This window comes from Globicephala melas, chromosome 15, assembly GCF_963455315.2.
Source record: "Globicephala melas chromosome 15, mGloMel1.2, whole genome shotgun sequence".
Lineage (NCBI taxonomy): Eukaryota > Metazoa > Chordata > Mammalia > Artiodactyla > Delphinidae > Globicephala > Globicephala melas.
In genome coordinates this window covers 54,230,944-54,243,375 of record NC_083328.1, presented here as the reverse complement: position 1 = coordinate 54,243,375, position 12,432 = coordinate 54,230,944, and the positions used below count along the sequence as shown (strand labels likewise).

The following is a 12,432-nucleotide window of genomic DNA, read 5'->3' as shown; positions in this document are numbered from 1 at the left end:
AGGGTATCTTGTTTTCAAACTTTTGAGTAAATGTCTGTCTTGTCTAGGTGTTAACTAAGGATCTTGAAAGGCATGCAGCTGAGTTACAAGCCCAAGAAGGATTGTCTAGAAATGGGGAGACAATGGTAAATGTGCCACACATTCATACAAGGTGAGGAATTTTCTGGTATTGAAGTGTTATTCAGAAACAGGCATTAAAGACTATTTAAGAGTGAGAACCTTATTTTATAAAGCCAAAGAAATCAGTAAAAAGTATATGAGTTTCTTGCTAACTCATTGGTCATCACATCCAAGTGAACCTGCTGAATTTGAAGAGATCTTGATAGAAATAAGCTTTTTCTGCCTAAATAAGTTGATTTGTGAACCTGCAAATTTTTGTAAGCATTGATTTTGGATGTATGCTTATCAAGACCCTGCTATTTACATTTAATAATGCATGTGATACACTAAGTGGTGTGATTAAATTTTGTTAAAATTATTAGATTTCTATTAAACACAGAACAAATGGAATTTTTTCTTGAATTCAACTTTTTATTGTATTATAAGATTTTAAATTCTCATTAGAAGAGATGAATAAGGTAATCATCAAGGTTGTTTCTTTGTTTTTTTTTCCTTAGAATTTAAAAAAGACATTTCCTAACATTTCTTGAAAAAGAATTTGGAGACTCAGAAGTTGCTGAATTTGAGACTTTCCTTTTGGCATTATTTTTTTCCTTTTTCCCTAGAGAACAGCCAATGAGACAAGAGGAAAAGTGAAGATTTAACTTTTTTTATTTTTAAGACTGATTTAATACTTGTAAAATTCCTGATATATATGGGGATGATATGGTTTGAGAATTCCATAGTTTCTTAAAGGGACTTGTGAAAATGCAGACAACCTCAGCTTTCTGCTCATTTTAAATGTATAGATAAATATGTTCCTGTTTTTGTTTTTAGGGTATACAACTATGAGCCCTTAACACAGCTCAAGAATGTCCGAGCAAATTACTATGGAAAATACATTGCTCTGAGAGGGACAGTGGTTCGCGTCAGTAATATAAAGCCTCTCTGTACCAAGATGGCTTTTCTTTGTGCTGCGTGTGGAGAAATTCAGAGTTTTTCTCTTCCAGATGGAAAATATAATCTTCCCACAAAGGTTATACCATGTTCTTTAACTACTTCCTTCTTTATCTTGGTAAAGAAGGCAAATCAATTTACAGAAAACATTTCCCAGTGTTTCTAAATACAGAGCTTATTTTTATTGTTTATTTTCAGTTTTTAAATTATAAAATACTTCAGGGTACAAAAAATAAACAAAACATCTCTATTCACCACTCAGAATTTACATTTTGCCAGCTCCAGCTGTATCTTGAAAGAGGTAAAGCATTACTGGTACAGCTTTTGTCTCTTTTTTACCCCTTGCTTGTACCATTCCCAGAGACAGTCATTATCCTGAAGTTAATTTGTATTCTTTCCGTTCATATTTTTATATTCTGGCTTAATAGGTACACATATTGTTTTCTTTCCTTTATTCTGCTGTTGGAAAGTGATGCATTCCTTTTTTAACTTTTTTTTAAAACTATAAATTTTAAAACTATAGAAAAGTGTAGAGAATAATGTAACTAATATCTGTGTACTACCATTATGGGTTGGCAAATATTTAGCTAATTTTTTTACAAAAAATATTAAGTGTTATAAAGGTAAAGTCTCTTTGTTTCCCTCCTCAGTTCCATTAACTTTGTTCCACCCCTAGAGCCACTATTCTGAAATCAGCATGTATTCCTCAAGTCTGCATTTTCATACTTGACTATATATGTAGGATTTGTTTTGTTTATGTTTACATAAATGATATACTGAATGTAACAAATTACAGCATTTTTTTCATTTGGTTATTTTGGAGTTCTACCTGTCTTAATACATATCTAATTCTTTCATTTATTGTGTGGAGTAAATGAATAGCCACTGTTTATCCATAATCTTGGCAGACATTGTGCTGTTTCCAGTTTTTCACAATTTCAAATAATGCTGCAGAGAACATTCTTGTACATGTCTCCTTAGCAGAGGAATTTCTCAGTTATATGCTATGCTTATTTTTAACATTTTTAGATGTTGCCAAAGTACTTTCCAGAATGTTGGTCCCAACTTACACCCCTGCTGGTGGTGTTAAGTGATTACCATTTCCCCATATTTTCATTAACACTTGGTATTGTTAGGTTTTTAAATTTTTGCCAGACTGATGGGTGTAAAATGATATTTCATTTTTAATATGAATTTCTGTGATTTCTGTTATGTTTGAGCATCTTTTCACATCTTTATTGGCCATTCAGTTTCTTTATTGAATTTTCTGTTCATTTTTCTGTTTATACTATTGATAGGAGTTCTTTATGAATTCTAGATACTGAGCATTGATTTCTTACATTATAGATATTTTCTCCCAGTCTTTAGTTTATCTCTTAACTTTGTGGTACATTTTTTGCTTTAGAGTTTTATCAATACATTTTGACATGGTTAAATTGATCAGTCTTTTTCCTATGACTTTTACATTTTCTCCATGGCTTAAGAAGGCCTCCCTCACTCACTATTTATAAACATCTCTCTTACATTTTCTTTCAGTACTTTTAAGTCTTGTTTTTTCTATTTAGATCTTTCGTCCATCTGAAATTTAATTTTGTGAATGGCATAAAGCTAAGGATCTAATATTATTCTTTTAGGTGGAAAGCCAGTTGTCGCCATTTATTAATTAAGCCCTCTGTTTCTATTGATGTGTAATACATCATCTGTAGTACACTGTGCTCCTGTAGACATGTGAGTCTGTTTTATTTCACTGGTCCTGTACCAGGTCTACACAATCCTATTTACATTGACCTTATTAAAACTTTTGATAAGGTAGGAACACTTGGCCATACCGATTCTTCTTTTCCAGAGTTGCCTTTATCATCCTTAGACTTTAATAAGTTTAACATTTAGTACATTTTTACTCACATTGAAATTCCTAAGGCTTCCTTCTCTTGTAGGAAGAACAGAGTATGTTAGATTCAGCTATTGGTTCTGAATAATCAATGGTGTTGGTAAATGGGTGTCACCTACTATTTGGGCTTAAGATTCAGGACTGCCTTTAGGTCAGAGAGGCCAGATTTTTTTTTTTTTTCCCCCTTTGGCTCATTTTGTGGAATCTTAGTTCTCTGACCAGGGATTGAACCTGTGACCTCAGCAGTGAAAGCACAGTCTTAACAACTGGGCCTCCAGGGAATTCCCTGGAGAGGCCAGAATTTAAATCCTGATTTAAATTGGATATTTTCTGTAAACATTATTTTGTCAGGGTATTTCCATGCCCTCTAATACAGTAGGTAGTAACGCTGACTTCATTACTCATGTCTGAACTTCAGTGAATCAAAGTGATCAGAAAGACAGTTGTTCCAGCTGATCTCTGTTCCAGTCACTATTGCTGCATAACTAATCACCCTACAGCATAGTGGCTCAAAATAACAACAATCATTTTATTATTTCACATGGTGTCTGTGGGTCAGGAGTTTGGAAGAACTGGTTGGCTGGGTACTTCTGGCTCTTGATCTCTTAGGGAGCTGGAATAGCAAGTGACTGGACTCACTGGGCACTGGCCAGTATCTCTCTTCCACGTTGTCTTTCTGTGTGGTCTGGTTTTGGCTTCTTGCCCACAGTATGGCAGCTCAGGACACTCATTCTGCTCACATGACTGCCAATAGCTTCAAGAGACAGAGGTCCAGCTGACTGGCAGAAATGGCTTTGCCTCTTTTGAGGCAGCCTCAGAGGTCAGGCAGCATTACTTCTGTCACATTCGGTTGGTTACAAAGTGAGTCACAAGCCTGTCCACATCCCAGGAGGGGGAAATTAGACTCCAGCTCTTTATAGGGGAGTGGCAGGGTTCTAGAAAGGTTTGAAGGGTGATACAATTACAACCGTATTTGGAAAACACAGTCTGCCACAGTCTCTCTACTTATAAATGCATCTTGAGGTACAAACAGCAAACAAATGACTTACGAAAACTTGAACACAACTGACTTACATGTTGAGGACTGCCTGTGTGGTACAATAAACATTATACTATACAAGCAGTGCAAAAGGAGGTTAGATAGGAGAATTGGGGATTAAAGAAGACCCAGGAAAGGCTTTTGAAAAGGGGAGGATTGGAGCTGGGTATGTGGGACTGGATACAAGGAGATGTTCAAGGATTGGGAGACTACTTGGGCACAAAGGAAGGAATAAGTGCTTGGTGTGACAGGTGTGTAAAGAGACTTGCATACCCACAGCAGAAAGAATAAGAGCAGTCATCAAGAGGGACCAGCTGAAAAAGTGCCTCAAAAACAAAATCAATACAGAAGAAAATAGAAAGTCATTGCAGCTTTTAATTCATCTTACTTTAATACCATTCTGGGACCAACTTTTAAACCAATACTAAATGAAGCATTTTAACTTGAATTTTCCTGAGATATGATTGTAGTATATCAAAATTTAAGTGCGAATTAATCTTGTTGCAGTGTCCTGTGCCTGCATGTCGAGGGAAGTCATTTACTGCACTCCGAAGCTCTCCTCTCACAGTTACGATGGACTGGCAGTCAATCAAGTAAGCAATCAGACTATTAAATAAAAGGCAGGTTTTAGAGCCCTCATACTGCCAAGTAAATCTACAGTATTCCTGTATTATACTTTGATGCTTCTCTGTAAATTGTGATAAAGTATATAATAAAAGGTTTACTTGCTGCAGTTATGTGTTGGAGTGATAATTGTCTTCATTTGAGATTTGTTTTCTATCAGATTCCAGAAAGGATTTAACGTACAAGTATTATGTCATTTTGCTATTGAGAAATCATTTTATATCTCATTTATTTTACTCATTGAATTGGATGTATATATAAGCAAAGCTGTATGTTTCATTCCATAATGTGATATCCTAGAAATAATATTGTTTTGAAGTTTTAAAATAGAGAATCCCTTAGAAATAGATACATTTCATTTTATGTTCGCAATATCCATGAGGCATTTTCTATAGGTGATTAAAAAAAACTTTTTTTTTAAAGTCAGATAGTTTTCTCTATGTTTGTATATTTTTAACAATTTATTCCATTTTTTTCTGGCTGTAGTCCCATAACTCATCCCTAAATATAAAATAATGGGTAGTTTTGAAGTCAGGGTGCTATCCAGGAAACTTGGCTGAAACAAATGGTCTTTAAAAACTAAGAACATAGGGGAAAAGTGAAGTAGATTTCTACCAAGCCCTGTCCTAGCTTGACCTCCTAATGCCCTATAAAAACCAAGACCAATATATACAATAATTAACTGTGCACTATGCTGAGATCTTTACAGACACTCCATTTTATAAAAGATGAAATGTTTAAAACTCTTGAGTATGATCATGTGGGGGAGCCTGGTTTCCAGCCCATGTCTATAGCACTTTCACCACTGAAGGGGGTGGTGAGGGCCTCAAAGGTGCTATAAGGTTCACAGTATATGCATAGAAGATTCAGAGTGATTTAATTATTTGAACAAAATTTCTTTGTTTTCAGGTAAAAATAGACTAAAAATAGGCTTAAATATTTTAACTGGGTTTGAATGATCATCTCCTAATATTAGGAAATCAAACTTAGGGGTAGATGATTGAGAAAAGGAGGACATTTAAGTCCTTTTCTTGAGTTTTTAAAAGTAAGGTATTGCTCAGGTTCATTTTAAATGAGTTATAGTAAAACTTTGTTAATGCAATATTAGCTTACATAATTAATTGTCTTATTCTATTGCTCTGTAGGTACATAAAATGATTTTTTGCCCTAGAAGAAAGGCCTCCTTCCTGCCATATATAGTAAACTCAGTTTCAATTTTTTCTGAGCCTTAGCTTGGATGGCCATAAGGAATTAAGTAATTGTTTCTCAACTAGTGCATTGAAATGTTTGGATGAGTCAAGGTGACAGCTTTATTGTGTATATCAGAATCGAAGCCTTATAGTTGCAGCAGTCCCAGTTCTAGAAGTTCATCTGATGAAGACAGTCACAATATGTGCAGAAATAGCTTGCTGAAAGTATGTTTTCACAGTGTTGATAACCAAAAATGGAGAATAACCTAAACATCTGAAGAAAATATTATAAAAAGGATGATACTATGAACTATTGTGTAGCCACTAATTATGATGATGTAGGAGAGTGTTTTGAAATGACATCCAAAAATGTTTACAATGAATTTAGTGATAAAGCAGGTCACAGAATGTTCTCTACTGTACAATACTGACTTTATTAAAAAAAAAAAAACACTGGTAAATACAAAAACATGTTAAGAGTATACTGTCTGGGAGGTCAGATGAAAGTAATTGTTATTTTTTTCTTTCTGTTTATCTGTGTTTTTAAATTTTTACAAAGGTGACACATAGAAATATGTGTTCTTTTAATAAGAAAAGTGTAAAAATATACTGTTTTTCTTTCTTTTTTTTGGGCTGCTTTGGGTCTTTGTTGCTGCATGCAGGCTTTCTCTAGTTCTGGCGAGTGGGGGCTACTCTTTGTTGCAGTGTGCCGGCTTCTTATTGCAGTGGCTTGTCTTGTTGTGGAGCACAGGCTCTAGGCATGCGGGCTTCAGTAGCTGTGGCTTGCAGGCTCTAGAGAGCAGGCTCAGTAGTTGTGGCGCACAGGCTTAGTTGCTCCACGGCACGTGGGATCTTCCCAGACCAGGGATCAAACCCGTGTCCCCTGCATTGGCAGGTGGATTCTTAACCACTGCGCCACCAGGGAAGTCCCCAAAAATATACTTTTTTAAAGCAAGGTGACCTTAGCATGTTGTGTCACTCTGACACTTCTCATTGCAGTTCGCCAGTGTTTAAATATGCATTGAGGGTGAAAGTAGTGGGTAACCATGGAGCAGGGTTTGTGCTTACTTCATCATTTAAGTGATTAAATTAAAAAGTTTTAAAATAATGTGTATGTTTTTAAAAACTCAATCAGCATAGAAGGCCACAGTTCCCACAACTTCTTGTTGCCTTATACATAATTCTAGATAGCATTCTTATGTCTCTTCCTTCACTTTACTTATCCAGTCTGTGAGCTGAGAATGTTAGAGACATGGTACCTGCTGTCCCTTCTCCCTCTTCCACCTTTTTTCAGTATGATGTTACTTTTAAATTGTCAAGGTTTACTTCTGTTTTCTAATGAGAATTATCTTCCATGTTTTATTCATAGGTCATATCTAATGAAACCAACAAACAGCACTTACATTTTTATGATAACATAAATATTGTTCAACAGAGAATCAAGTCAGGTGATCAGATGCCAAGAGAAAGAAATGTAATTTGTGTCACTGGGTTGTTTTGTTTTGTTGGGGTTTTTTGCCCCTTAAAGGAAAATGATCCAAGCATCAAAATCAAAAAGGATTCTTTTCTTATACTCCACTGAGTTAGCCCATATTTTAATATGCTTCATATTTGGACTATAACTGTCGTTTAGCACTTTTCCTACTCTTCGTAATCTTTTTATCCATGGTGTTCTGAAAACGTCTGAGTCTATCTAACTGTGTCTTCATCTTGCTTGATACTGATTGGCCCTTTTCTTCTAGAGTTGTCTTCAACTCTAGAATATCTATTTTCTATTTTCTCTCTTTGGGCTTCTTATCAGGTGTATCCATTCAATTGTTTGTCCTTCACCCTTTGTTTTCTTTATGCTCTTTTCTAGATTTCTTTGGCTTTTGCTTGTATCCTTTCTATAAGTGTTTGATTTTTATATACATATCTTTAATTTTTCTGATCTCACACTTGTTTTCCAATAGTTTCTTTTTCATAGCAGCTCATTCTTGTTTTATGATGGTAACATTTTCTCAGAAACTCTTAAGTAGTTTTTTCTTTGTTTTTAATGCTTTTCTCCTTCTTTAATTATTGCCATTTCATCTTCAAATATCTGATGAGGAATGAGAAATTATTTGGAGTAGGTAGGATAAATTTCCTTTGCTATTTTTTAGGTAGGAGCTTTTCTTCAAAAAGCCTCATCCCTAGATAGAGGGTAGGGTTTTGACAGCCAGATTTTGCTTTATGAATGTTTTTTGAATTTGGCTTGGGCTCCTCAAATGCCAGAATGAGGAGGCTTATGCTGGAGCTCTGATATCCTCTCTCGGCACCTTAGTTCCCCTCATAGAGTAGATGGCTCTGTTTCCTTAAAACAGTGCTCTGGTTTTTGCCAGATGGGGAAGCCTGATGGCTTTCCTGGGATGCCCTCCTTCTTCTTCTACCCACCTATGCCCCCACCTTCCAAATAATTTCTGAACAGCTCTTCTGCGACTTGTCTTTCAGTTGATTATTCTGTTTTGTTTCAGCCATCTGCTCCCACTTGCCATTCCTGCCACCTCCAACTTACAAGCCTCTCTAGGGCTGAGAACATTGGCTCCCACTTCTCTTGTACCCTTGTAAATTTTTCCTGTGTGTATTCTGGAATTCATTTTATTTTATCCATCAGTACTTTCCCATTTGCTGTTTTATAAAATTTCATTAATCTCTCTTATTTGATGATGGCACCTCTGCATGCCCCAAAACTTCTCTTCACTCTTTTAGTGACTGTTGTTTTGGTGGACACTTTAGAGGGAAGGTAGGCAAATGCATGTGCCCATTCTGCCATCTTTAATTGGAAATTGCTGAAGTAGTTTTAAATATACCATTGAACCTTTTCTTTTTTTTTTAAACTAACTGCCCTTTATCTATCTCAGCATCATGTGGACCCTGAATAGTTACTGTGTTGACCAAATAACCCAAAGTCAGTTTATGTACTGACTGAAAATTGTTTAACTTTTTAGAATCCAGGAGTCGATGTCTGATGATCAGCGAGAAGCAGGTCGGATTCCACGAACAATAGAATGTGAGCTTGTTCACGATCTTGTGGATAGCTGTGTCCCAGGAGACACAGTGACTATCACTGGAGTTGTCAAAGTCTCAAATGCTGAGGAAGGTGTGGTATAACTTTCCTTAATTCAATTGTCCCTCAATAGTTTGTCAGCATTCATCTTTTCCCTTTTTAAGATACTTCTGAATTTCCATTAATTTAAAGAACTTGATTCTTATATAGGTGAAACTTTTCCTCTAAAATAAAAGTTTATTTATAGCTCACCATGCCTTTCTTTTACAGTCTACTTGAATCTTTGTAGGGAAAATAAAAATACCAATTATTGTATATCATACTTTGAAATTTACAGGTTCTCGAAATAAGAATGACAAATGCATGTTCCTTTTGTACATTGAAGCAAATTCTGTTAGCAACAGCAAAGGACAGAAAACTAAGCCTTCCGAGGATGAGTATAAGCATGGAACATTGATGGAGTTCTCACTTAAGGACCTTTATGCCATCCAGGAGATTCAATCTGAAGAAAACCTGTTTAAACTCATTGTCAAGTATGTATGAGGTTATCTCAAGTTTTACTTTATCGTGTGCATGTTGGGGGTGCTCTTGGCTACCAATAACTGAAAACTAATCAAAATGTTTGCAAATTACAATTCATTAGACATCTTTAGACCTGTGCAGCCAAGTCATTGAAAGAAGGAGACTAAAGGGTGAACTGCATACATAATATTTAAAGAAGGGATAAAATTTCATTTTTTCAGTTCAATTCAAAGAATCAGAATAAATAAGGCCATATATGAATATATGAAGTACTATGTTGAATATAAAGAAGTATTTTACATTTGTCAATTGTATAAATAGGAACAAACAAAAAGGACAGAGTGGAAGAGATATAATCCAGCTAATCACCCATCTTTGTACAGCCCATAAGCTGAGTGGTTTTTACATTTTTTCATAGCTGAAAAAAATTAAAAAGAATATTTCATGACACACAAAACTACATGAAGTTCAAATTTTGCTATCCATAAGTAAACTTTTATTGGAACACAGCCACACTTGTTCATTTACATAGTATCTGACTGCTTTTGAGCTACAGGGGCAGAGTTGAGTAGATGCAATAGAGAATGGCTCACAGATATTTATGTGTTTGTACCTTTACAGATAAGTTTACTGATCTCTAGTTGAAACAATAAGGAAAATTTACTATATTACACAATCTAGTTACTCAACTGAAGAGTCATGGGACAGTGAATTACAAAGTCATTTCAACTACTTGTATGTAGGGTGTTGTTTGTTTACTTTTAAAAAGCAAGAAATAGATTCACATCGAAGTCACTTACTATTGATAAGTATTTCATAATATTTTTTTATTTCCGTGTTATTGCCCTGCAGTAGAGAAGAAGCAGTGTAGAGGCATTTTTGCTTTAGTGATTACGAGCCTTTTCTAGAAGATAAACCTGAGTTAGAATCTTGCTTCAGCCACTTCCAATGTGATCTGGGGCATGTTAATTTCTCCTTCATTTTTATCTTCTTAAAGTAGAAATAATAATACCTGCCTCAGAATGTTGTTCTGAAGATTAAATGAGATTTCATTATGTACTTAACATAGTTAACACAATGTGCTGTTATTTTGAAGTATTTTGACAAATTTTTGGATAACTTTGAAGAAATAGGAGAAAATGTGAGAGACCGAATAGTAGCTGTACCAGAGGTAAAGAACTGAGGTTTTGAAGTGCATTGTATTAGAAAAATTGATCTTGTCACGCTTTTCTCTTCACCTAGGCTTTGGGCTCTAGGAGAATTTAACAGTTTTTCTTTCTGCCTTTAATATGTTAATTAGAAAGCTGGGAAAAGTATAGAGTTCCTCAGGAGTTCTTTGTCCTTAAACCCTTAGAGATGTCCTTTGAATAGATGGCCATCCAAACCCACCCTGGGAGAGAGGGTGCTCTGAGCTAGGGTGGCGATGTGATCTGGTGATAAATGTTGGGGTGGTGAGTGGTCTGTAGCAGGTGGCCAAGGAACACCCTGGTTGAGGACCAAAACACCTCTTTGATTGGTACCTCTTACCAGTTATAAATAAAAATGAACATTTGCAGTGGTCCTTCTTCTGTCATACTTAAGGAAGATAAGTTAGTATGAAAAACCTGGGTTTCCTTCCTACAGTTTGCTTTTACCTTTTAGTTCTAAGTTTGTGATTCCAACATCAAAACTTGAATTTTTCATGGTCCTCCATTTGTGAATCTTGCAGGGGTTGGCAAACTAGGCAGGCTGCTTGTTTTGGTAAATAAAGTTTTTATTAGAGCACAGCCCCACCCATTTATTTACAAATTGTTGGCTTTGACAAAAGTTGGGTAGTTGTGACCCAGACAGTAAAACTGAAACTATTTACTTTCTGGCCCTTTAGGAAAAATGTCAACCCTTGCTAGATTAATTGAGGCCTATGAAAAGAGAATGGAGAAGACAATAGAAGGCTGTTTTAGTTTAGGTTCCTTCAGAAGCAATGATTTGCATAAATGTAGTTTCTTTGGGAGGTGATCCCCAGAAATACTGGGAGGAGAATGGGGAAGTGAGACAGAGAAGGGAGGGCAGTTAGTGTATGGTACCTTAATGGAGGCTTAATAAAGGCTTAATCCTTCTGAGGCCTCTGGGACACTTGACTATAGAGCTAGCCTCAGTATTTTTCCATCTAAGGGCCTAGATTTGGGGCTGCTCCTGGGAATATTAGACATCCGAGCACTTCTGGCCTGCCCAGCCTGCCTGCTGATGATGCTTCTGCAGCCACAGAAAGCCCTTTGGCAGACAGGTGCAGGTGCTTGGTAAGAGGCCAGCAGTGATCATGCAGGAGCACGCTGAACAATGATTGCCAAGGGGAAGTGGCAGGACACCAACTTCTGTGTTGACATGTATTAACAGGGATAATGATTCACAGTTAACTGATTATATCTCTTCCTCCCTGTCCTTTTTGTTCCTGTTTATATAATTGATAAATGGGAAATACTTCTTTATATTCAACATAATACTTTATATATTCATATATGGCCTTATTTATTCTGATTCTTTGAACTGAAATTTTATCCCTTTATTATGTACTCATTTCACCCTTTAGTCTCCTTCATTCAGTGACTTGGCTGCACAGGTCTAAAGATGTCTATTCATGTAAAATAGAATGTAATTTGATATCCTAAAGCCTAAAGTAGAAGACCATAATTATGATCTTTTTTTTTTTTTTTTTTTTTTGTGGCGCTCCATGTGGCATGAGGGATCTTAGTTACCTGACCAGGGATAGAACCCTCGCCCCCTGCATTGGAAGCGTGGAGTCTTAACCACTGGACCACTAGGGAGGTCCCTATGATGCATTTTAAAGGCTAGTAATATAAATGCTTTACAAGTGTCCTGCCTCCCTTACACAGGCACACTTTTTAAAACATTCTTCCCTTTATAGATTCACCAAGAATTTTGATAAATTTACTGTTAGAATAAAATTTCTTGAGTTGTTTGAGGAGATGTAAATTTTTATTTTTTACTATTTTCTTTTGATGCTAAATAAAGCAAGTTAAGCAAATTGTAAAGTAGATCTTCTAGTGTATCACTGAAATGTAAGTTAGAATTTATAAGTCATATTCTG

General features: G+C 35.8%; 1 protein-coding gene across 3 annotated transcripts in view; it reads left to right on the top strand.

Annotated features, from left to right (window-relative positions):
* The window catches only part of MCM8 (minichromosome maintenance 8 homologous recombination repair factor), a 41,420-nt gene that overhangs the window by 9,414 nt on the left and 19,574 nt on the right, over positions 1–12,432 (top strand). For all 3 annotated transcript variants that reach the window (XM_060284527.2, XM_030872589.3, XM_060284526.2), the window contains 5 exons: positions 48–151; positions 937–1,135; positions 4,494–4,579; positions 8,767–8,918; positions 9,163–9,358. In XM_060284527.2, coding sequence (XP_060140510.1) covers positions 48–151; positions 937–1,135; positions 4,494–4,579; positions 8,767–8,918; positions 9,163–9,358 — 737 coding nt within the window. The remainder of the gene's footprint in view (positions 1–47; positions 152–936; positions 1,136–4,493; positions 4,580–8,766; positions 8,919–9,162; positions 9,359–12,432) is intronic.